Source organism: Rattus norvegicus, chromosome 1 (genome assembly GCF_036323735.1).
Source record: "Rattus norvegicus strain BN/NHsdMcwi chromosome 1, GRCr8, whole genome shotgun sequence".
Taxonomy (NCBI): Eukaryota; Metazoa; Chordata; class Mammalia; order Rodentia; family Muridae; genus Rattus; species Rattus norvegicus.
Window position 1 is genome coordinate 17,934,904 of NC_086019.1, and position 26,077 is coordinate 17,960,980.

General features: G+C 43.7%; 1 protein-coding gene and 1 long non-coding RNA gene across 10 annotated transcripts in view; one reads left to right on the forward strand and one right to left on the reverse strand.

Moving 5' to 3' along the window:
• Positions 1-26,077, forward strand: part of Hbs1l (HBS1-like translational GTPase) — a 77,513-nt gene that overhangs the window by 22,765 nt on the left and 28,671 nt on the right. For 6 of the 7 annotated variants that reach the window (XM_063285773.1, XM_039106903.2, XM_063285777.1 and 3 more), the window contains 4 exons: positions 17,265-17,373; positions 22,009-22,274; positions 22,682-22,847; positions 25,238-25,355. In XM_063285773.1, coding sequence (XP_063141843.1) covers positions 17,265-17,373; positions 22,009-22,274; positions 22,682-22,847; positions 25,238-25,355 — 659 coding nt within the window. The remainder of the gene's footprint in view (positions 1-17,264; positions 17,374-22,008; positions 22,275-22,681; positions 22,848-25,237; positions 25,356-26,077) is intronic. The other variant, NM_001011934.1, reaches the window with a different exon arrangement.
• Positions 4,572-22,009, reverse strand: LOC134484961 (uncharacterized). 3 transcript variants are annotated; one of them, XR_010062793.1, is made up of 3 exons: positions 21,782-22,009; positions 20,348-20,440; positions 4,572-7,889 (listed from the first exon to the last, which is right to left on the reverse strand). It is a non-coding gene; the product is annotated as an uncharacterized LOC134484961 (long non-coding RNA). The 3 variants fall into 3 exon arrangements; XR_010062792.1 differs by lacking the exon at positions 20,348-20,440; XR_010062794.1 differs by lacking the exon at positions 4,572-7,889 and having other exon boundaries at positions 20,300-20,440.

A 26,077-nucleotide genomic window follows, 5' to 3' on the forward strand; every position in this document is an offset into this window, starting at 1 on the left:
ATGTGGCCATAGTAATGCAAGAAATATATTTCATTTTACTGAAGTTTTGTTTTTTGCAGGCTGTTAATATTGACATAAGTAACTTTTCTAGTTGTCCATTGTAGATGAATTTTCTTGGAAAATTTTCACTGATTTATCTATTACTGCTTATTTTTATTCAAACAGTAAGAATTTGTACATCTTATAAAGATAACTAAGAATGAATTGGCTTTGTGCTTAATAATATGTGGGAGTTTTTGAGAGGAAGTGGTTGAATTCAGTGAAGAAGCTTAAGTACTCTGTCATGTTCTCAGATTCTCTTCATGTATACACCTACACTGGAAAAATTGAGACACGAATTGCTTAATTTAAAAGTAATTTACTTTAGCCTTAAAGCTAAAAAAAGCTAAAACTAATAAAAAGCCTTAAAGCTTTTTATTTAATATAGCATATGAGTTGTTGAATATTACATAGATTTTTCCTTTTAACCCTAATAATTTTGTTTTTAAAAATTATCAAGATTAAAATTAGATCATATATTTACATACAGTTATTTCATTCTGTGGCAATGATAAGTTTTAGTAGAGTAGCTTGAATACGTGCTACTTACACTAAGTACTTCAGTGAGGGACACAGTGGAAGGAATGGAGAAATCTATTCGGTTAAGCTGGCATTTAATTACTTTGTATTCCTTTTATAGAAAGATTTCAGAAAAATGCGTTGGTGTTAGGATCATATAAAACGTGAAAACACAGCCTCTCTTTCCCTTTGAGTTTTGAGAGCCGTGGTGGGAAGTCTGGGATGGCTGGCTGCTCACTCCTGTCTCTGCCTCACAGATGCAGGAATTGGAGGCACGTACCACTCCATCTAGCCTCCTTAGAATGAATAGAATAGAATCCTAAGATTATATTAGTAATTATGTGTGTCTGCATGCACACACGTGTGAATGTGATTTACAGAGGCCAGAAGGAGCATCGGGGCCTCTGTGATTGGAGTTTCACGAAGTTATGAGCCACTTTTCTTAAGTGGGTGCTGGGACCTGAACTCAAGACCTGAGAGGGCTGTGTGGGGGCTTTGCCCCTGAGAGCTTTGTAGTTTCCCACAGGAGGTGTCTGGTGATTTTATTTAACCGAATACCCCATGAATTTAAGTTGCTAGTATAAGAATGTATAGTTGTACAGTCTTAGCTGTTTCACGGAAGGCGTGAGAGGTGGCAGTGCGTCATTGTAAGGTGTGTAAACTGATCTCCCTCTTCCGTGGAGTTCTGAGTCCCAGTGGCATCGGTGCGCTCTGAGGAGGGCTTCATGTCACTCTGACGGGCGCTGATTTGTATGGATGTTGTTACCTGGGAGGGGGCTGCTAGGTGCAGGGACAGATATGTGGCCCGTCGTGGGCAGTTGTGACACCAGCTGTCAGTGTGCCTCAGAACTGTGTACCTGGGGTGGTTTGCTGTATTAGCATCGTCACAGTGCCATTATCTGAGAGGACAGCATCTGCTTCACAAGTGTCTGAGAAGTAAGCGCCCTGGATACTGTGATACAGCATCTCAGAGGGAAAGCGCCCAAGACGAGGCCGCCTCACTCGCTTCTCAGAGTCCACTTTAGTGAACTGAGGTACTTGCTGGACCCAGCTGACCACCTCAGAATTTAGTCATGAATGATCCGCTAACTTCCCTCACTTGCCCATCTTTTAGCAGTCTAAACTGTGTTCTTTAACATACTCAGAAATATACAGGGCTGTTTTTACCCCTCAGGGAAATGGTTGGGAGCTACCTACTGTGTGGCTGCTGGGCACGGAACTCAGATCCTGCAGCTCGGTGCTGTTAACCATGCAGTCGTTTCTTCAGTCCCAAGCTCACTTTAGTTTTGAAAGCAGTCTGCGCACACACAGTTCGTAGGGTAGTTGTGATATTAGATCAGTGTGAAGTGTTAGCTACTCAAAGCAGGAGATTCATGGGCCATGTGAGAAACCTGGAGTTGAAAATAAATGAAATAACAGCCAGGCTAGAGGGCTGATGAGGAGGAACAGTGTGGTCACCAAGAGGGCTTCCCGGGAGGGCGAGGGTGAGGGAGAGAGTTTAAACTGTTTGATGTGCAACCTAAGAAACGCTTTTCTTTTCAGGCTGTTGTAATTTATGTACAAACAAACAAAGTTTTGGTCACAGCAATAGTATTAATAAATGTTTTCTGTTTAGATAAGTGAGTTTATTTGTGCGTGTGTGTGTTTTCTTTGTACATATTCACATATGGAGGCCAAAGGTCGGTCTTCGGTGTCATCTCAGGTGTTGCCCACCCTCTGATTTGGAATGTGCCTCACTCAGGTGCAGGGGCTGCCTGACCACTTAGCTAGGGTCTGCCCTCTCCTCCTCGGCTTGGCTTCTTATGTGGATCCTGAGGGTTAAAACCTGGTCTCCCTGCTTTGCAGTAAGCACCTTACCAACTCCTGTCTCCCCAAGCCCAAATGTAGTGACGTAAGGAATAATTTATGCAGCACAGTACCAGTTACTTCCCAAGAGACCAGAAGTTGTTACTGTTCTAATGGCTACATTAATGGCTTGTACTCTGTGTACTACATCGTTATTTTATGTCAAGGTATGTAGCACACATTGAAATCTACTTACTGTATGTATGAATGCATGTGTGTACAGTATGCCTGCATGTGTCCATGTTATGCATGTGTGTATGTATACAAAGTAGGTGAACATCTACCTATGTGCTGTGCATGTGGATGCCCAGGGTTGATTCTTCCCCTGTCTTTCTGACCCTATAATTACATGTGGGCTGTCATATCCACGGACATGTTAATGGTTTCTGGGGATCTGAACTCTGGTCCTTAAGCTTGTGCAGCAAGCAGTTCAACCTCTGAGCTTGAAGTTTCTGTTTTCTCAAGTTAATGGAGTCGGTGTTATTTCCATAAGGTTGAAACCTGGTCCCAGTGATTCTGTCTTGTGGTTCCCTTCTCACTATTGGAGATGGGTGCTGAGTGGTGGGTTTGATGGGGAATTGTTCAGACCAGAGCAGCCGTACTGCTGAAGGAAGTGGTCTAGTCTAGCCTCAAAGATGTACTTTGTCAGTGTACATCTGATAACTAGAATTTTAATGTTGGGTTCGATTCAGCGAAGTGATTTATTTGAAGTTTTTCTTTTGAAAATTAACACCGGTTTCTTGAAATTTTGAACATGTTAATGTGTATGAAAGTGTTTGGACTTTATGGTATGTTGAAATGTACTTACAGGAACATGATTGGTGTCGGAACATGGACTCGGCTGGAAAGCCCTGATTTTTTTTTTTTTTAATCTTAAATGTTTTTAAATTTATAGTGTGTTTTGTTATGAATGATTTGACGTTGAGAATTTGTTTCACATGAAAGGAGTTTATTGTGAATTTAGCTTGAAGCGTCCCTCCTTTTGAAATTCTCACTGTCTGTGATGGGAAAGCAGTGTAGTTTTAATGTAGACTGAGGTGAGAGTGCTCACAGTCCTGGAGGAGGAGTCTGCAAACAGAAGCGGGAGATGTTGACCTCTCAGTCCCTTAGTGAGACCCTGCCTCAGGTGAAGAACAAGGCAGGCTGGGTTGGGGGAGGCTGTCTGCGTTTTTTGTGTGTTCTTTCAGGTATAATGTCACGCTTGCTTGACAGTTTTGTATCCTATTTTCTTTTTTGATATGTGTTTTAAATAAGAAAATGAACTGTTAGACCCTAATTACTGTACTTTTAAACCATTAGGGAAACATAGCTGCATTTTAACCCCCTTTTTCTGTAGTTATTGATGTGGGGGGCTGGGTGCTACATTGAGGTCAGCTTGCTTTTCTTTAAAGATCTGCATAAGATTGGCCACTAATAACCATGTGACACAGTCAATGCTGGACTTCTGAAACCTCCACTATTCCACAATCTCCGATTTAATCTCTGTCTTTTTTGACAAAGAGAAAAGCAGCTACCTTCTTTGCCACAATATGGCCCAGTGACCTCTAGGCCCTGACTAATATTCTTCCTCTGTGCCAGGCCTCATGATCTCCATTCTCCACAGCAGTGCTCTCTCCATTGCTTCTGTCAGCGGCTCGTTAATCCCCCATGAAAACAATTGCTTTCCTAGGTCCAAAGTCCACATTCCAGCAACGGTCCTGGGGGTGGAACTTAGCAACAGGTGCCTTTTCTGGCAAAGTCATTTTTAGTTTGAAGCAAAAATTAGTGTTATTTATAGTGTCTTCTCATCTTCTGTGAACGCTTCACATTTGAATACATCAATCTCTGCCCCCACCCCGTGTCGTCCCCCCCCCCCCCTTCCTGGTGATGCTGGTAGTAAATCCAGGGCTCTCACTCATGCATGGCAGCTGGTCTAAGTTAAAATTCCTCTGATAACTACAGGCTTGTATTTAGAAATTGTCCCTTGCATTTTAGTTGTGGGATCGGGGGGAGGGTCCCTGGTTTTTCAGTTCGGTTTAGTAAGATTTTTCTCACAGATAACAGTTTTTATTTGTTTAGTACTTTGTAGTGATAGTGAATGTTCAGGCATTTTTGCAGTCATGTTGAAGATTAATGTCTGTGGCAAGAAGAGAGATTCCTAATGAGCAGGCTAAGTAGTTATTTTTAAATTTAAAACCCTAAGGGAACAAACCTTTCTTTCTTGGGTGGAATTGCATATACCTGTGATGAACCAGAAACCACAAACTGACATGGTGGGTGCTTGCTTATACTGGCAAAAGGTGTTAGTCTGTGGGTTAGCTTCTCCGAGGCCCGCTTCGCTGTGTGTAGAGTTGGTTTTATACTAGGTCACAGATGTGGTGCTTCTCAATTACTTTTTCTTTCCTTAGAGAAAGGTGCCGGTCAGCATCAGCATCTCCTGGTGAGAACATTTTCAGAGCGGGGGGGGGGGGGGAGCAGGAGTGCAGTGTTTTCCTTCTGTCTTCTGGTATATGTTTGTGTATGAAATGTGTGTGTGTGTCTGTGAAGCTTGTGTATGTATGTGAGGAGAAGGGTGTATGCATGTGTGTGAAGTTTGTGTCTGTATCAGGGTTGTGTATGTTTGTGTATCTTAGGTGTGAGGTGTGCATGTCTGTGTGTGTCTGTGAGGTGTGTATGTCTTGTGTGCCTGTGTGTCTGTGTCAGCTGTGTCTGAAATGTGCATGTGTCTGTGAGGGGCGTGTATCTGCGAGTATGTGTGACATCCATGTGCATGTGTCTGTGTGTGTGTGTATGTATGAGATATTCATGTGCATGTTTGTGATCTGTGTGCATGCAGGTGTACTTCCTGTGTAGGCACTGTGGAGGCCAAAGGCTGGTGTTTAGGTTGCCGTCCTCAGTTGCTTTTCCTCCTTGCCTTTTAAGAGGGATCTCTCGTTGAACCTAGGCTGCTCGTTACTGGATGTCAGTGCTTCCCCAGGGTGCCCCATCTACAACCACAGTACTGAGTTAAAAACACATGTGCTCACACGTAGTGCTTAGGATCCACACTTGGGTCTGCATGCTTGCAATGTACCCACATAAGCATTTTCTTATGTCTGTTATTCTGTCCGTCCACATCTCCTGATGTGAGCACCACTAGGTCAGAGTTTGTGCTTCATTCCATATACAGAATTATACAGTTTCATTAAACACTTGAATGCCTATGGGATTTCATTCACTGGACTGTGTATTGTGTAGGATAGTCTTTCTTAAAAAAGCAACTGGGACTAATACAGACCAGTTTGAAAGGGCACATTCTATATTTTAATATTTTACTATAGTACATATGAAACACACACACACACACACACACACACACACACACACACACACACACACACAGAGAGAGAGAGAATAAAGGCCTTTCAAATCTAACCCATAAATTGCTCAGATAGTTTTTTTATCTGCGGTCTAAAAGCGTCTCACTAGAATGTATGCCTTTTTCTAACCTCCTAAAAATCGGCATGAACAGAAGCCTGCCCAGGTATTAGCCCTGCTGGATGTCCTTGAGCTTGCTTTGCAGACAGGCTGGCCTCAGACTGAGTAACTACCTCTGCCTCCCCAGTGCTGGATTAAAGGCATGCACTACCCTGCCTGGCAGAAGGTCTGACTTGAGCATTATTTCCTTCTCAGAAGTGTCTCAGATAGTAATTCATCATCTGCCTCAATGAACTTACAGAATCAGATATGGGCAACACATGTTCAGTTCCTAGAGGTACTCGACTCGAGGCTTTTTACTTCAGAAAGACCCTGATTCAGTTGTCTTGGGAACACGGCTGTCGTTTTGAGGAGGTGCAGTCTGGATGCAGTGGGACTGGAGAGATGGTGCCTTGAGAAAAGCCTGGAGAAGATGAGCACGGTTTTGAGTAGCCATGTAATATTCGTCTATAAAATGTTGGGTTTGACCACATCAAAGTTCATGATATGTGAAGCTCGGGTTCCATATTTGAGTTGGGTCTCAGTTGGTCTGCAAGGAAAGTGAGTGTGTGTTCCCTGCTGAGTATTCTTCACTTGCCTGCTTCCTTGCCCTTCACTGTGTATTAGATATGTGTGTCTTAGCGACTTTAATGACTTGTGCACTAATTCTGTTGTGCAGCCTATAGTCTGGTGTTTGATGTGGAGTCTCAGCCCGTCAGCCTACGCATCTGTCTTCATTACCAGCAGGTTGTTTAATCATCACCATAGTCTGTTAATTAATGTATCTGGTTAGAGTCTCAGCAGTCACAGGTCCCTGCTTTCATGGCTCCCCTCCCCACACTCAGTTCACCCGTATTCTAATAGTGCATCTGGTTAGCCTTAGTGACCACCGCAGTTCCTGTTTTCCTGCAGGCCACGGTGCTCGTCCATTTCTCCGAACGCTAACTGCTCTACTTCTTCCCATCTTGTTTGTCTTGGTGTCAGACACATCTCTCAGAATCAGTCTGTCTACAACTACTGCCCTGCTGGTGTTCCCAGTGTCAGGATGACGTCATAATCTAGCCTGCCAAGCTCTGAAACTCCGGTGTGCAGGTAGGGTGTAGTGAGGGACGCTGTTGGTGTGCAGGTAGGGTGTGGTGAGGGACGCTGTTGGCATCACCTGTTGAGGGGGGCTCCTCCATGGACTGCTGTCATGCTTCCCGATCTCCTTTTATTATTTCTCTTTTACTCCTTTCGCTGAGCTCCTTTTGCATTGAATCATGGCCTTCCTCTGTGACCTATTTTTATCCAGTTCCTACCACAGTGTCACACAGTTGGAGTTTGTCTTCCCATCATGAGTGCCGAGTGTCTGATTCCGGTTGTCTCCGTTCTGTTGGTAGAATGCCTTGTTATGGCATTGGAGGTATCTGGATTCTTTTGGTTCCTCAGAGATTCCCACTATGTAGACCACATACTGTTTTACCGATAAGAAAGCTAGGCACGGAGATAACCTCCCAGAGATCGGTTGGAGTCTTCGACGTGCGGCAGCAGAAGTGCATGCAGGGTTACATGCTGTGTCCTGTTCCTTGTCACTTAGAGCAGACAGTCTGTAGTCTTTATAGCATAACATCAGCAGAGCTGTGAGTGTAGAAGTCAACTGCCTTGATTTCATATTCATATATTGAAAGGATAATGTAGTTTTCATGAAAGGACATTTGTATGGAATGTTGACATGGTGTGAGCCATTGCTATACAAATGAGGAAACCAGTTGTTGATGCTGAAGAACCGGGTCTGCAGACAGGAGTACCAGCTAGAAGGTGGGTTTTGAAAGATACACTGGGGCCATGTTGCAAAGGCCTGTGTATAATAGTGGGTTCTTGGTCTCTGTTTCGCTTTTTCCTTATATGGAGACACTGACTATATTTTAGTGTGAACATGGGGGTAAAAGACTCCGGTGACAAAGGAAAGAGATGGTTTGTTGAACAAGGGCTAGACGATAAGACACTATCAGACACTGCAGACATCTGGTCCTCAGTAGTTAGGAAGGAAGGAACAAATCTCAGTGGGATTCCTGAGAAGAAAAGGAAAGGAAGTGTTGTTAGTTGGATAGAAAATAAACTGAAGAACGGAACCAGCAGTAAATGTCTGAAGTCATGGTTGGCTGATAGGAAAAGATTATTAGAATTGCTGGTTTGAGGGGAAGCGGTTTTATATAAAGTATGGCTGTGCACTTAATTCCTTTGCTAATTATTCTCAATGGCTGGGGTTCTCCACTGAAGGAATTCTGTTCCACTGTCTGCAGAAATTTGGGCGGTGGCGCCAAATACCTGATAACGAAGGCTGAGGACAGTCTCTTCTTCACATCCACAATGTCCGGAACACTGAACAATCCTTTCTGAGAACTGGATGAGTCCAGAATAGATTTTACCCTGATTTTATACTGCTCTGTAAGAGGGAACACTTCCCTCAGCCTTCACTCCTTCAGCAGAGTATCAGAACCGTGAAAGCTGTCAGGAAATGTCTGACCGCTGTACGTTCCTGTTTCTGTATGCTCACTTCTTCTTGGCTTCTGTGTGTAACACATATAGGAATGCATCCCTCCTGGTTGGAGTAATTCTGATTCTCTAATTTATTGAGCTAGTCTAGTGACATTTCCTGATTTTTAATTTACTCCGGGTATTGTACAGAGAGTCTTGATTGATAGCTGTACATTCCGGTTTCCCGTCCTTGTTCAGATTTACATATGCTATTGCTCCTTCCCTCACTGATGTCCCAGCATAGTCTCCTGGATTCATACCATCGGGTTTATACTATTCTTGTTTTGTATTCTAGAGACTTAATTGCATTATTCTTAAGCAAATAAAGCTGGGTTCAAGAGAAGGTAAACGTACTTTTGAGTTCCTGTCTTGTGGCATGGTTCCTGTTTGTTCTTGTATTTCTTGATCCTGTCATTGTAGTTATAAGAACTGAAGAAGCTAAACGGGCATAGAAATGTCCACATCGGATTCTATACTTCAATAATTATTTTCAAATCACAGTTATTCTAAAATACGGCTCAATGGTAATCTATCTACATAATGAAAATCTGATTTCTTAGCTTTATTTGGGAATTTTGCTTTTTTGTGTTCTTGCAAAAAACTTGCATTTGACCTTCATCCTGAAGCGGATACTCATTTTGTGGGTGTGACAACAGCTGTGCCCTGTATAGTTTCTGGTAGCATGTTAGATTTCTTTTCATATGAAACTTGTTTAAATTGATAGCCACTGTGAGGAAACTATGTATCTATGGAGTATAAGTGAGATCCTAAGGCAGAGACTTGAAAATTCCTTTATAATGGTGTAGAGAAAGTAAAGGAAGTGTAAACATTGACATACGGGTTTTCAGGACTATTGTTTTTCTTAGTTTTTAGTAATTTCTAATGCTACTTATTTTACTCTATATTTAGTAAATGGAAAAGTCCTTCCAAAGCGTGCGTGCGTGCGCGCTCTCTCTCTCTCTCTCTCTCTGTGTGTGTGTGTGTGTGTGTGTGTGTGAGATGAGGGAGGGAGACAAAGACCAGATGCATAAACACATTTCTTCAAGGTTTTGATTCATGGGGGCTGGAGAGATGGCTGAGAGGTTGAGCGCTGTCTGCTATTGCAGAGGTCCTGAGTTCAATTTCCAGCAACCACATGGTGGCTCACAACCATCTATAATGAGATCTGGTGCCCTCTTCTGGCAGGCAGACATACATAGAGGCTGAGGGCTGTATGCATAATAAATAAAATAAATAAATATGAAGTTTATTGGTTGGTTAGAGTTTTAGTTCTGTTGTGCTTCCCCCATCCCCCAGTTTGGGGCCAGATTAAAAGTGAAGCCTTATGTTCTCAGGCACATACTTTTATCACATATATTCTGTCCATTTCACAGTTTTGTAGTTTGTGTCTCAGAGTGGTTTCTATGTTTTTGAGAAGACCCACTATTAAATCCAACAGGAGTCTGGAACACTCCCATGATGCCACAGTGCTCTCCGTTTGCGTCCTTTTCGAAAGTACTCACTGAGAGAGTCTGTGCTTAGGTCCCACAGTAGCTAACCAGGATGCAGGCAGTTCTGGAGGAGGCATGAATCAGGGTGACTGGAAGGGACAGGAGGTGTCATTTTCCAAGAGTGCTTTATTGCAGATGGAACTGGAGCATGGAGGTGAACTGGGGATGCGTGCAGGTGATCGGCTTAGGGCACAGGCTCTACATCACTGTGAAATTTAGCTATGTCCTTACGTATCTATAAAATGGGAAAACCAGGTTTGATGAACTAAGTCAGTTAGTTTCACTGAAGCACAGAGCACATGTGCAGTTCTTCCTGTTCTTCCAGGGACTCAGTGCTACCATTGCATATGCACCTTCAGGATGCGCACCTTTGCACGGCCCCAAGTGGGCGCTGGAGCGTGGGGCTTGATGCTCTTTTAGAATGAATGACACATTTGACTTTGACCTCCTAGTGGCCTGCTGGAAGTGAGGAACTTGTTAGTGTTCGGAGGTGATCTATACACAGCTACCAAGCGAGCTGGGGACCGTTTATGTCACCTCACTGTGTGAGTAGAAACTAGACACACTTCCTTTACCAGGCTGCTGAGGAGAAGGGCCAGCTGGAAGGCATGTCACAGGAAGGGCTAATTCCCCAGTGGTGCAGCCTGTGACCACCGATAAAAGATTGAGAGGAGAGTTATAAAGGTGCAAGGCACCAGCTAGTTAGCAGAAGGGTGGGGCTGGGCAACAGGCCTGTTCTCTCTATTCAATGCTCCTTTCCTGCTGCTGCACTGAGATTTACGGACATGTTTGCACACTGAATGGATTTCCATTTACTTGGTCTCTCTCTCTCTCTCTCTCTCTCTCTCTCTCTCTCTCTCTCTCTCTCTCTCTCTCTCTCTGTGTGTGTGTGTGTGTGTGTGTAGGATTTGTTTCCCATCCAGCCAGGATGGGGATGAGCATGAACTCTCTGAATGCTTTCGTTAGGAGCGACCTTGGGTTTGTTAGTGTCCTAAGGACTTAGAAGGAAGGAAGACAGGAAGCTAGTGCTGTGCTTTCAGTGTGTTCTTGCGCACAATACTGGCATCTTTGTGTTTATTTTCAATTAATCAAAAAGTTGAAATATAAACACATACCAAAGTAATTTGCTGCATCCCTAAAAATAGTGTAAGATTATCACATTGACTTCTCTATGCTTACTCAACCTTTGTTATTTTGATGTAGTAAATAGTGTAGTGTAATAATCGATGTTTTTCATGAAACTGGAAGGTATTAGTCTTGTGGGCCTCGGAGTGAGACTTTCACCCTGTATTTTTTCTTGTTCTTAGAAGTCCAAGTCTACCTTGTCTCCTTTTGTTTCACCCAGTCAGGTGTCTCCTCCCTCCTTACCTACCACTATTATAGCATCATCCCCATCATCACTACCATTGGCATCATCATCACAAGGTCATCCTGACCACAGTCACCATCACCAGCTGCAGCAGCACCACCACCATCACCCTCACCCTCACCCTCACACCATCACCCTCAGCAGCACCAGCGGCAGCAGCAGCACCAGCGGCAGCGGCAGCAGCACCAGCACCAGCGGCGGCAGCGCCATTACAGTCACTGTCGTCATCACTGTCCATCTTCCCTCACTCTTCACTCTGGGAACTCTAGATCTTGCTTTCCTCACAAATGCCAGCCCCTCCATAGCACTGCCCCGGTCTTTCCTGGGATGTATCCGCTTGTTTCACTTCATTCTTACCCTCAGGACTGAGGAAACCACCCCTTCCTTTCCTGCCTGCCCAGCCTCCTTGCTGGAACTCTTTCCTCTGTCTGCTCGGTGGTGGTTTCCTTTTGCCTGTGTTGGTTAGGCCTCTGCAGGTTCTTGTGCACCTGGCTGCTGTACAGCCTCACAGCTCCTTTCCTTGTCATTAAAGACCTTGGCCGTTGGCCTTCAGTTGTCTTCTGCCTCCTGAGATCTTGATGACCGTGCCCTGCGATGGTGCTTCACCAAGTCCAGGATCCACTTTAGCAGCCACTGACTCCCATTGCCTCCATGGCCTTTGCTTGACCCTCAGACTCATCATTCGGCATTCTCCATTTCTCATGTCCAGCTGAGAGGTCCTGTCTCTAAGCACATCAGTGTTCAGAGGGTAATGTCTTAAGGTTTTACTTTGTCCTGGCGCCTGCTGGGTAGAACCTTGACCTCGCATGCAGCAGGCAGTGCCTTTTCTGTTAGTGTCTCATGGATAACCACAAAGCGTAAAAAGGCTGTAATACCTCCTGATTCTTTGTTTTAAATGTTTTTAATTGAAAGAGAATCAGATCAGTTTCCCCATCCCTTCCCTCCAGCCTGTCCCCATATTGTCTCTTGAACTATGAATCCTGAGTTGGAAACTCCTTTTTATAATTGTTATGTACATGTACATGTATGTGCATATGTGTATGTGCAAATATATGAACCTACTGCTTTTGCTGTGCCTTTGATGAGTGTGCCCTTGCTGTTGTGTGTGCATATAGTTTCCAGGCCGGCCACTCTACTAAACAGCCAAAGGGGGACTTATCCCGGGAGAGGCCCATTCTTCTCTCAGCAGCCGTGGTTGCCTGTAGATGTGTGTTTAGGTGTTAGACCCTGAGAGATTCCCCCTCTCACATTAACATACAAGTTACAGTATTGTTCATGTAGCCATTTTAGGAGAGGCTGTTTCAGGGACTCTTACAGTCTTTCCTCTCCTCCTCCACAGTGTTCCCTGGACTGTAGTGTGTACCATAGGATGCAGGAGCTGCCGTATACACATATCTGCTGCTGCTGATCCCTGATCTCTGCATTGTGTCCAGTTGTGGTTTCCTGTCATGTCTCCATTTGCTGTAAAAAGGGGCTTCTGTGAAGAGGGTATACGGATGAGATTTAGAATTAGTAAGGAATTAAACTAGTCTAGTAAAATGGTAAGAATAGATTTGCTTTTTTATGGTTTTGGTTCATGACTTCCTAAGCCCTGGGAAACTGACTAGGTTTTCAGTGCAGACATGATTTCCCTCTTGTTGAGTGGGCTGTAAGTCTATTAAGGCAGATTTTGATCGCCACCAGGATATGGATGCCAGCAGCTACTGCAGCTTCATGAATATCTAGCATATCTAGCCGAGTTTGTAACTGCGTGCTCCATAGGGCTTGGAGCCGCGCTTTGTGAGTGAGTGCTCCACAGGGCTTGGAGCCGGGTAGGACTGCTGTGGCCCTGCCCACAGGGGTTGGAGCTGGGTCTAGTTGCTCTCCTCTGCTCTTGGTCAGCTTGCTTAGGACTTTCTGGAACCATGGAAGCTAGGTCAAAGGACAGAGGCTTTTGGGTCAGACCCAGCTCCTATCAGCTGAGCCTGTGTCCACAGTGTGTGCTATCTTTGTCAAGAGAGCCACCCAGATCCCTGAGAAACAGCCGAGAGCTACATTTATAGTCTGTGTTATCTTGGGGTCATTTGGGTTCCCCAACCAACCATTTCAGAAGTTTTTCAGATTGGTACCAGTGTTTTTGTTAGTCTGTGGGTCTTTAAGGGGAACATAGTTCAAGTGACTTAACTTTAAGGTGTGTGTGTGTGTGTGTGTGTGTGTGTGTGTGTGTGTGTGTGTGTGTGTGTGTGTCTGAGTGTAATTTAAATGACTCCTTTTGGCTTGGTGTTCACCTGCCCTCATCTCTCCTTCACTGACCTCTCACCTTCTCCTTGACTGTTTCCTACCTCACAGTCTCCTGTGTTGGCTGCCCCCGTCTCCTGTGTTGGCTGCCCCCGCCTCTGTGGGCCTTTGGACTCTTGGTTTCCAGCATTGTTGTGTGCTCCATGTTAGATATTGACGTTTGAGGACATGGAGCTGAAAGTCTCCTTACAGCTAATGAAACAATGAGTAAGAAGTCTTCACCAGACAATCAAAGAAGATTAATATCCAGAATATACAAAGAATTTTAAAAAAGATTTAAGGGAAACAAATAATCCAATTTAAAAATGGGCTAGGAATCGAAACGGTTGTTGATAGAGAAAATAAAAGTGGTTAGTAAACACCTAAAGATGTAAATGCAAACTAAAACTGTTGGAGATTCCATCTCATCCCAGTCAGAATAGCTAAGATGAACAAAACGACTGGACAGCACCTGCTGGGAATGGGGGAGGAAGAGGACACTTGCTCCTTAGTACTGGGAATGCGGACGGTGCAGTCACTCTACGAATCAGTCTGGAGAATCTTCAACCACATGATCCAGCTACACCACTCTGCAAAGCGCACTGCTCAGACCCATGCTCGGCCACACTCATAATGCCCTATCTACATCTGCATGTCCTGTCACGACGGACAGTGAACAGTGAAAATGTCCAACATAGTCACAGTGGAATAGTATTAGTACTAATACTGTTAAAAAGAACATGGCATTTGTAGGTAAATGGACCTAGAAAAGAGTGTACTGTGTGAGGTAAGGCAGACCCAGAAAGGCAAATGCTGCACGTTCTGTCTCATCGTGGCTCTGAGCACCTGTCTTTTGTTTATTTTTTTGAAACGGTCTCTACATAGCTCTGGCTGTTCTGGAACTCACTATATAGACCAGGCTGGCCTCAAATTCAGAACTCCTCCTGATTCTGCTGGGATTAAAATTGTGTGCCACCATACCCAGATGCATTTCTGTTTATGTGTAACACTATTCCTTTGTTACTAAAAATTCTTTTTATTTCTCATTTTCTCCTGTGTCACCAGGGAAGTAGCTATTATACTAAAACAAACAAAAAAGGAAGTTATCCAGGAGAAAGGCTAATTGTTTAGTTCCTAGACATCCATGTCTGCCTGCTGCACTGTTAGCCCTTTTAGCTCTACCTCACTCGGTGTCTGCCGTGCTTTGCACCCTGCTCTTCCTGCCCTCTTAGATGTGTCAGTGCTGGCAGTGTGTCCAGGGAGCCGTTTCCTTTCCAGTGGGATCCTGGACGCCTGTCCAGGCTCTGACACCTCCCTTTTCTGCCATGCAGTCTCGTCACTGCGCACCTGGGATCCTCATCTCAGGTTTTTATGGCCAGGTTGGCTTCAGAATATCAAACTCGTGGGTTTACAGAAACATCAATGTGCACAGCTTGGCCTGCCCTGCTAGCCTGGCCTGCCCTGCCAGCCTGCGGATGAGTAACAGACAGACTGTCCTCAAGCTCATTGCTCCTCCCACCCTGGAATGGAGCTGTCTGAAAGAAAGGCTGTTGGTAAATACCCTCGTGTTCCTTCATGCCAGATTCTGCTTCCAGATGAATTACTAAACTTGAAAGATGTCCTAGTCACAGATGAAGAGATAGGGACTCATGTCTCTGCTTTCTCAGAGGCCTTCTGCTGTTGGGTTCATTCTGGCTTTTACTTCTTTTGCTTTTAATGCTCTTGTAAACGACCAGTGACCCTTATATAAAGTCACCTTGTTCTGAGTTTTCAGCCTCTTATCACCTGATTGGTCAGCAGCCTTGGGTCCTGGGGTGCTGCAGGCCCCTCTCTTCCTTTCTTGCTGTCACCTTTCCCTGGCTTCCCCTGGCTCCAGTGGAAAGTACTTTGAGGGCTTTGTAATGGGGCCACTCTGGTCTGTTCCCTCATCTCTTTTTTTCAGATGCTCTTCTAGTGCAGGGCTTTACATGTCCCTCTTGGGTTTTAATAATAAAGGCGCGGAGATGTGGTAAAAGGCTGTTGGCCTGTCTGCTGGGCAGCCTCTCATGTAGCCCACCTAAGGAAAGCTACTTAAGTCTCCGCCCTTGTGTCTCCTCATGGGGCTCTGTCTGCTCAGCCTCCCTGCCTTTCTCATGTTCTTTCTTCTGTCCTCCCTGCCCCTGTAGATAGTGGCCCTTCTAACCCAGCCTCATCTATCAGCTCTATGCTACAGACCCTCTTCCTTACTCATCCAGTCAGGCCAGCAAGGCAGTGCCTGGTCCAAATGTGTTACCTTTTGGCCTGAATTGAGTTTAACATGCGAATCTCAGAGAATCTTCTTTTTGGGCAGGTGAGGTAGGACAAGCATTTTCATATAGAAAGCAGGTGATGGGCCTAGGAAATGACAATACAAACTATCCTGCCAGCACTTAGCTCTGTCAGCATCGCAGTTAACAATTGAAAATACAAAGGCACACACACCTACAGGCCATTTGAGACAGTGTGTGTGCCTAGGGGATAGGTCACTCCTGCACGCTCACCGTGGTGTGCTCACAAAGGCAGGCGTGCTCCAGTCCAAGCCTGGCCATTTGAAGCTGTCGGATGATCAGGTTTCTGACTGTGATGTCATCATTTTCCTTATCCTCAGGTGGTTGTCTTTACGTATTGCTACTGTATTGTCTCTCTTGTCTCCGTGCTGTCCACTTGTAGAACAGGAAGGAGTAGGGGCTGGTGGCTGGCCCAGTGGTCCTGTGTCGTTGGTATCTTCAGCTTCACATGGTGCTCTTTCTGCACTCAGACAGCTTTCTCCTACAGCGCGGTCAATGACCAGCCGCCTTCCAGGGTGTGCTTTGGTTTCTGCTGTAGGCTCCTGTTCTCCATTGACTGACCAGTGATTGATTGTCATGGAGCTCAACTCTCGCTTGTGTAGGGAGGCTCTCTCTCATTCACGGGTGCTGCCAACACACCTTACACATATGAGCTCCTCCTAGCAGTGACAATGGTTTGACTTGACATTTTGTGTTTCCTGTCTGGACTCACTGAGTACTTTTCTTCTTGTTCCCCTTTGCATTTCAAGCAAGCCTGGCTTTCAGTGAGCACATCCATGTTTCATCATCATGTACATTAATGATCTTTCCTGATTAAAGTGGCACTTTCTGGGTGTGTGTTTACTAGGGTAACTCCATGTTTTTGTGAACCCAGTCCTGTTGGTACTCCTTGAAGATTAATTTTGAAAACTAGAGAGTTATGTATAAAGAGTCAAATGCACACACTTTACTCTGGCTCATGGCTTATCCTCCATGCTTTTAATTTTTCTGCATTGTCCTTGTCTCCTGTATTTCTGGATAGCATAGACCTTACAGTATCTAATGTTCTGTGCACCAAACACCAGCAAATTTTAGCAGACTTTCGACTTGTTCATCAGTTGATAAATCTCAGGGGATCAAAAATAGTTTAGCCATCTGCTAACTGACCAGACAGTTTTAGTGTTGTGAAAGGGTGTGGTCACAGAGGTAGGGAGAGGATCTAGGTAGAATGTCAGAATAAGGCTCAGAGCAGAAACCACCTTGTTTCTTAATACTGAAACTTAACAGTCAGCTCAAAATTTGAAAGCGATCTGGTGGGGTTGAATATGGGTGTCCAGACGGCTGGGGATTTCCCAGAACAGGTTTTAGTTTTTTGGAGTCTTTATCTCACTGTTTAAAGAGAAGATATATCTATAAGACATGAATTCTTTGTAAGTTAATCACAGTCTCTATAATATGCCATATGTTTCTGGAAATTAATTGTCCTTTTATATTTTACTCCTTAACTAGGAAAATCAGTTATATCTCGGTCATCCCAGAGTGAATCTGAAATTGTGCCAAAAGTTGCAAAGATGACTGTGTCCGGGAAGAAGCAGACCATGGGATTTGAAGTGCCCGGGTAAGACTTTCCAGCTCCACCCCTTACAAAGTACCCGTGGACATGGATTGAGTAGAGCACTGTTTTCATTTTTTTTGCATAATAAAGCATTGGAATTCAGCTATCTCATGGATTTTGTATGTAGCAAAGGACAGACAGGGCTGAGAAATTAGTTTTGATTCTAGCCTTGTCTTTATATGACTCACTAATTAAAATACTGCTTTGGGGGTGGAGAAATGGCTCAGTGGTTAACCACACTCACTGGCTGTTTTAGCAGAGTAGTCATGTTCAAATCCCAGCACCCAAATGATGGCTCCCAACCTGTGTAACTCCAGTTCTAGGAGATCTGGCACCCTCTTCTGGTCTTTGCAGGCATTGCACACACTCAAAGCACATAAATGTGCCCGTACATTAACGGAAAAAAATTAAAAATAAAGTAAAAATACTGCCTTGAAGTTTTTGTACTTCTAAGTGTTTGTGTGTTTGCACATTTGTGTGTGTAGATGTAGTAAGTATAAGAATGTTTGTGTGTGCTTGCAAAGTTTTGTGTATGGATGTAGTATGTGTACATACTTGTGTGTCTGGTTGTAGTGTGTGTTTGTGTATGTGCACTCACCAGTGTAAACATATGGCCAGAGATTAGATGGCTGCCTTCTTTGCTTACTCCTCACCTATTTTTATTATAAAGATTTACGTTTTTTTAACTTTGTGTAAATGTGCCTGTGTGGGTTATGTGCACACAGATGTGCCTGTGGAGGTCAGAAGAGGAAGCTGGAGGAGGCTGCCCTGGTTGATGCTGGGAAGTGGACTCGGGTCCTCTGAAGAGTTGTGCGTGCTCTCAGTTGCTGTCTCTGTGGAGACGAGACTGCTGTTAGCAAGCCATGGGGTGGAGTGTTGCACCCCAGCAGCAAGATTACTAATGGACCACCATGCCTAGCTTTTACCTCAGTGCTGGGGATCTGAACTCAGGCCCTCGAGTTTATACAGCAAGCGCTTTGTACACCAAAAGCTATGTCTCTTGTCAAATAAAATGGTTCATTGTATCAGTCACTCATGTAATTCAAAACTCCTAGAATTTGGGATATCTACAAGTACAAGTTAATCAAAACATATACTGTATTCTTGTTGCTGTTGTTGTTCTCCTCCTCCTCTTCCTCCTCTTCCTCTTCCTCCTCCTCTTCCTCTTCCTCCTTCTTCTAGATAATACCTGTTCTTTTAAAATCAATCTCTAGAATTTTTCTAGTAGTTTTTAGTAGAGAAGGGAAATGAATTATGTGTATCTCAATTTATAAAATATTTAACCTCTTTAAAGTTGTTCACAATTTTTATTCTCTAAATAACCACTTTTGCTGGGCTTGTGGCATGAACCTGCTGTTAGATAACACTTGGGAGGTAGAAACTGGAGGACCAGGAGTTCAGGGTCATCCTTGGCTACAGAGGTCTGGGCCAGCCTAGGCTATACGGGTCTGTTATAAAAGAGCAAGCAAATGAAAAGTGCTACTTATAAGGTGTGTGTGCTTCATTTATCAGAGCGTAGAAGGAAGACTTCCTCAGATGTCAGGAGCCATCGTAGGTCAGGCTGATAACCAGCAGGTGCTCACGGATGGATTTCGTTTTTAGCCATATGAAGTTCAGTCTCAGAACTTAACTTGTTATATAAAAACCTGTGGTAATGGGGATCTATGTCCTCTTGTTTAATGGCCTCCCAGCTCAGAGTTTGGATTTAAAAGTGAGACTTTATTCACTTGATTTCAAGTTGAGCATGAGAATAACTCAGGTCTAGGAGACAGAATTCCTCCAGTACAGATTAATGATGGGCGAGATAATCTTTGTCATGTGACTTTAAGATAGTCAGATAATTTTAAGTTCTGATTCAATTTTAAAAGTTGTCCTTTTCTCTCATAGAGTTGAATTAACACGAATACCCTTTTTATCCTTAATGTGTTGAGTTATACTTAATTCTGTTTTGGAAGTCTCTTGTTTTGTTTTGTTTGAAACAGGGTGTGGAACTCACTACATATACCAAGCTGGCCATGAATTCACAAAGGTCCACCTGCCTCTACCCTGAGTGCTGGGATTAAAGGTGTGCACCATTGTGTCCAGCTAGGGGGACTTTTATTGACCAAATAAAACACACAACTCTTATGTTAAGGGGACCACAGTCATGATATGGAGAGTATCTGAAGCCTTAACAGCTCGCAGATAAGCTTTAAGTAATGCATTGTATTGGGAATACACGCAGAGTGCCTGTGAGACAGTGGGCAGAATGACAAGGGTGAAGGGTTCAGTACACAGTAACCACAGAAGCTGTGTCCAAGGACAGCTTGTATAAGACCCAGACACTGGCCGGGAGCTCCACAGTGCTTGTTAGATGCGTCATGAAGATGGCTTGCTCATGCCCATCATAGGCAATAATAGGATCCTTGGGAACACAGAGGATTTAAAATACATTCCCAAATGTAGTAAAGCCCCCCCCCCCTTTTTTTTTAAGTCTTTGAGTCAACATTTTGACAAGGCCTAGTGGGAAAAGTCATTAGAGTATGAAATATCCAATAAAAGATGGAGACAGATGGGCTACTTTGTAGGACTCATAATCTGGATAAAGTCTTGGCCTGCCTAGTTTAGACTCCAAAACAAAATAACAAACCATAGAAACAAGGAGACTCTCACATTAATTTCAGCTGTGTGAGGCTTGATTCCTAATGGTGTCTATAAGGAAAGTACAGAGTAAATCATTCTGCTGAAACAGTAGCCTTTAAATGACCACCTATGCTAAGCTCTCTATTCACCTGTCACGGTCCATAGCTCTAACATTGACAACTCGTTTCTCTGTAGGGCTTGAGATAGCATGTGCCACCATGTCCTAACGCTCTGTCTTAGACTATTCTAGTAGATGTATGCTTTCAAGTTTCATGTCTCAGCACTATGTCTAGACACTGGGGTCCCAGCCTTTGAGAGCGGTTGAACATTTGTGTACAAGCTAATCAAAACATACACTGTATTCTTGTTGTTGTCCTCCTCCTCCTCCTCCTCTTCTTCCTCTTCCTCTTCTTCCTCTTCCTCCTCCTCCTCCTTTTTCTCCTTCTGGCTTTTAGATAATAAAAACAATATAATATAGTGTTTCTGATTGACAGAATCTCCTCAGGTCAAACGGTTTGAAGTATCATCTAACAAAGAGCTAGTTTATTGGAGTGCTTTTGGTAGTCAGACAGCTGACAGTATATTCTACTGAAGCCAGGCATTCTACACAGTTGCAGTCCTAATATTCTAGAGGTCGTAGCAGGGGATCCTGGATTTAGACCAGCTTTGGCTGCATGATTAGACTGCCTTCAGAACATAGACAGATGTGGACACACAAAAAATACTGGACAAATGTTTCTTGAAAAACGGAACATGAAAAATTTAAACCATATAGGTTGTTTAACTTGAGTTCCATCTTTTTGTGACTTTTAAGTGAGCAAATTACTTTCCATATTAAGTCAGGTGTGAGGCCAGCCGGAGCAGGCGCACCTCATCGACGCCAGTGTTTCAGAGGAGGAGGCAGTCTCCATACGCTCTGGACAGGCTGACTGTCAGTGTCAGGTCAGCACGGGACTGAACAGATTCTGTCTCAGAACAACTCCAAGTAAATGCAGCAGAGAAAAGCATATAACATTTATACTTTCTCAAAAGTATAGAGCCTAAAACCATGAAGATGGCCTAGGGGGAAGATAACACTGTTTGCTCCTAATAAGCCTCGCTGCCTATAATTCCCAGTAACCAACAACACCCGTTAGCTGTTCTCTGACCTACACACACACACACACACACACACACACACACACACACACAAATGTGAAAAAAAAAGTTACCAAGAATTTAAGGAATCTCATTCATAATGTATTGAATTTTCTTGGAAGCCCAGTTGATCCAGAAATTTTTTTTGGCTGTACCATTGCATTATATACCCAGGCCTGGCCCTAACATCACACATATACATTCCTGATTCTGACTGATCATGGAAGCCAAACAAAGCTAGAACTTGGATGAGAGAACGTAAAGTGCACGTGTAAGAGGTAGCTCACTGCTTGGAGCACAGTTTATTAGCACTGAGAACTGTAACTATCTATACCTCTAAACACAGGGGAGGAGAAGCGATTCAGACGTCGAATGCAGGACAGATACTCTATACTCAGTCTGGTAAGAATTAGTTAGTGGTAAGTGCCCAAGTCAAGATGAATCCTTTAGATTTCTAAGTGGATGGACTCACTTTTGGAAAGGTCATTTAGAAATAAGAAATCAAGTTAATTAAGATCATAAAGTGATATGAAAAAGTGAAATATTGTTACCAATTTATACTTTCAGTGTTAGCTGTGGGTATAAGCCTGGGCCAAGAGTGGACGTTTTCAGATCCTAGAGACACTTGAAAGTTTAAAACAGCAGCGTTTACCTCATCGGGTGCAGGAGCTTTGCGACAGTGCACACCACTCCCGGCGCGTCGTCATGTTCAGTAGGCGCCTAGGATTCCAAGTCTTCATTGCGTGGATTGCCTTTGGTCCTTTTCCTTTCCAGGCGAGACCCAAAATGTAAAGGGATGCGAAGAGACCGCTACCTTCTGCTTCAGCTGGGCAGCATCTCAGTGGCTTTCTCACAGTTTTTCTGATCTACTTTCTGCAGCTTACCTTCTGAGGAAAATGGACACAATGTGCGCGCTCCTTACAAAGGGCCTCCTGGAGATGATGTGAGCATTGCCTCTCCTAATGTTCCTGAGACCGGCACTCCGAAATCCACCGCCCACCCTCCCTCCCTTCAGACGTCAGAAGAGCTGGGCTGCACTCCGACACCACTGAGGAAGTCTGGCAAGCTGAGGCAGCAGATAGACGTGAAAGCGGGATTGGAGAAGCGGCAGGGCGGGAAGCAGCTCCTCAACTTAGTGGTCATTGGTATGCGCTTGCTCTGCCGGGTCAGCAGGAGCAGGTCAGGAGGTTCACAGCCTCTTGGAGCAGCATAGACTTAAAGCAAAGAGGCATTGCATCATAATGCATTCCAGTCACCCGGGGTGAAGTGGTACCACGTTACCAAGGAGGGCATCATCAGACTTGGCTTGTGGCAGTTTCATTTGGTGAACATTTTTAAAATGGGGTGCATTTCCCAAAAAGTGGGAAAACTTGCCCTCCTTAAAACAATGCGAAATCCTTACCCCCTCCCCCATTTATGTGTTTAACCTTGATAAAAATTGGTATTTATTACACTAAATATTGACACAAGCTATTGAATTAGTGTTGCAATGCCTCAATGTGAACCACATCTGAAATGTACCTAGTATTAATCCTGAATCAATTTTCCTTAGGTCATGTTGATGCTGGGAAAAGTACTCTGATGGGCCATATGCTTTATCTTCTGGGTAATGTAAACAAAAGAACTATGCATAAGTATGAGCAAGAATCTAAAAAGGCTGGCAAGGCTTCATTTGCATATGCATGGGTCTTGGATGAAACTGGAGAAGAAAGGGAAAGGTAGTCGCTATATTTCAAAATTTTCAGTTTGAAATGATAGAGTCCTTTAAAATAAGTTGCAATGTATGTTGATATGTGAAACAGCTAAAATGCATCAGCAGAGGAGACTTAAAAATCCTTTTGATTGTATACTGGGCATGCGTTATTCTGTGAGAAGATTAAGAGAATACTTGTCCCTAACCAGACAAGGACAGCATGGCCAGACAAGCAGTGGTGGCTTGGAGGGAGGGGTCTTGGTCTCGCTGTGAGCGGAGTGGGCCGTTGTTGCTCCCTCAGCATATCCTGCTGTGTGGACTTTGAGTTAAAGTTGGATCTGACTCAGTCTTGCACCAGGTTATAAAGGAGCAGCAAAGGGTAAACTGTCTGCTGCCCAGCGGGTACAGACTATGGCCTTCCCAATCCCATTGTCCTGAGACACAGTCCAGAAAGAGATGACTGAATTATCTTGTCAGTTGTTCCTTCTGTGTCTCTCAGGACTTAGTGCTGATTTGGGTGGATTCTAGCAGAAGGATGAAGAGGTATTTTAAAGTATAAGCATGTAATTTAAGGCTCTCAGAAGCAAGGTCTATCTACATAAGGTGGTATGGCAGAAACAGAATGACTAAGTCTAAGTCGTAAGTTAACAGGCCAGAACATCTCTCAAGTCTTTAATCTGATTGTGATTAGAGAGTGCACCTGGGTTTGCAGTCCTTGTCTCTGTTATATGTAAGCTGGTTCTCTAAGGCAGGCTGCACGAGTCTTTAGTGCTTCTGGTAGCTGGGTATTTGCATCTCCATGGTATTTCTCCCTTATATATCTTTTTCTCTATATTATTGTGAACCTGCTTTCTACCCTCACACAAAAGCTTAACCTGTGAGTTCACTGAGAAACAGTAGAGCCCAAAGTAATTCCCACATGTATAACAAACAGACTATCAAATATACAGCTTTTATTTTCTTTGTGTAGCCTGATGGTGGAGATTAATAGACTGAGAAGAATGTGGTCTAAGCTGTAAGGGCATAGGCAAATTTACTTACTTCTGTGAGTTGAGCTGCTAGCGAGCTAAATGCACCAGTTCCTCAATGCCACGTGTTTGAGCTTCCAGCTTAACACCTGCTGATTGTGGTGATACTGTGGTCGCTGGTCTGTCTTTTTCACCACCATAGAATTTAGACTTCTGTAGACAGCTTGAACACGTTACAAGCTTATAGCTCACTCCACAGTATACTACAGAATGGTATTTTTGTGTTCTTTAAATATATTTGAAATGTTAAATATTGGCAAATCTATGTTGAAGAATAGATGTTAATAGACTGGGAGACATTTTCGTATCCTCACAGAAGGATACAAAAGGTTCAATACAGACAAGTGCTGAGTCAGCACTGCACTGGCTCAAGGACTTCAGGGAGGAGCTGAGAATAAGTCTTGACCCCTAAGTGTTGTAAAGTTGCCTGTGGCCACTGGGTGTTGGAGAACATTAAGCAGGATTGGGCATCACTGTGGCAAGCTCAAATGGCTCGACTAAGGAACCCACTTTCCTGACTGCCTTGGCAAACTGTAGTTGACGGTCGTGGTGGTAGCACTGTTGCTCCTTAAAGGCAGGCCGAGTTTCTTCATTTGAATGGTCTAGAGCAGGAGTTGTCAACCTTCCTAACACCGTGACCCCTTACTTCCTCGTGTTGTGGTGACCCCCAGCTATGAAGTTATTTTGCTACTGTTAATTATTCCTAATGTAAATATCTGATATTTAACCCCTGTGGGGGTCACCACCCATAAGTTGAGAACCACTAGAACAAACCTGTGGTCTACCTGTTTCTCCTTTTAAATTTTCAAGGTCACATGACTTAGGCTCTTGTAGCTATTCCTAGGGAGTTCTTATCATTGGAATCCTTGTTTTGACTGAAAAGAGGTCCTGACTTGGTCTCTAAGAAGGATGGAATGAAATTTAAAATTGGATATCTGTCATACCCCTTTTTTTCAAATTGTAACTGTTGACCAGCTTTGCAAGGGAAAGTTTTATGTGTTTCTTTCTATAATTAGTGAAGCACAATGGAACTTTAGAAAAGCCAATTCTTGAAAGTAACCATTTGTTATCTTTTCTTCATGTGTAGTATTTATTTCTCTCATCTAAAGATATGTGTATATAGCTTTCTTTGTTCATAAATTATAGTTTCTTACAAACATTAAGGGAATGGGAAATCCCTATCATTTTGATAGAGCTTACTGTCTATGCGACCTTGTTTCAAAGCATACAGGGATATTGAGTTATAGCTGATATTTCCATCCCAAACCTTTGATTCGTTATTGTGACGGATTTAGGTTGCCACTTAGCCTACTACTAAGAGATGTAGCCCACAGCAGTGGTTATGTACTTATACAGTAGGCTTTAACCTCTTTGTGTTTTGTTCAAGGGGAGTAACAATGGATGTTGGCATGACGAAGTTTGAAACCACAACCAAAGTTGTTACCTTAATGGATGCTCCAGGCCATAAGGATTTCATTCCAAACATGATCACAGGAGCAGCCCAGGTACCTGCTACTCTAGCTGACTGTGGCACACTGGTTGTGTCGTCAGTCCTTGAAACCTACCCAGCTTGCAATTCTAGGCTTTAAACTCATAAAATGTTTTAAAATGGAGTAGTTAGACCCCGCTTACTTGTCTAAGGATCCTGATGTGACAGCTGTGGACTCATCAGGCAGGAGTGTGTTAGGTGTTAAAATGATGGCACAGGTGTGGATTTCTTGCCCCTTTTCCCTCCTTTTTTCCCTCACTGCTAAAATTAAAGTCTGGCATGATAGCAAACACTTTAAAGTAGAACGAAGCTGAAAGAGTATTTGAGTCAAGTAAGAATAAAAGAAGAAAGCCATGTGAGCTGTCCCCCACGGTACCTGAAGACCACTTTTGTTGTTGACTGGGGTTTTTGAGACTGGAATTTGCAGTGAGTTCAAACTCACCTAGAGTTTCTAAGCAGCCGAGTTCTCATTCACCACGTGGCCGCAAACTGTCTTCGTTTTACTCCCGTGTGCTGCGAGTGCAGGTGCCTGGTACTACCTCGCCAAGCTTAGGGGTGCAGCTGTAATCCACACGATGACGTTCTGTACGGAATGTTCTATTTTATCACCATTTTATCTCCTTTTATGTATGGTAAGGATTACATGATTAACTTTGTAAAATGCTCTATAAACCAGACAGGACAGAAAACAACAAAACTGTCAAACAGCTAAAACAGAGTGGTGGACTCAGGATTGAG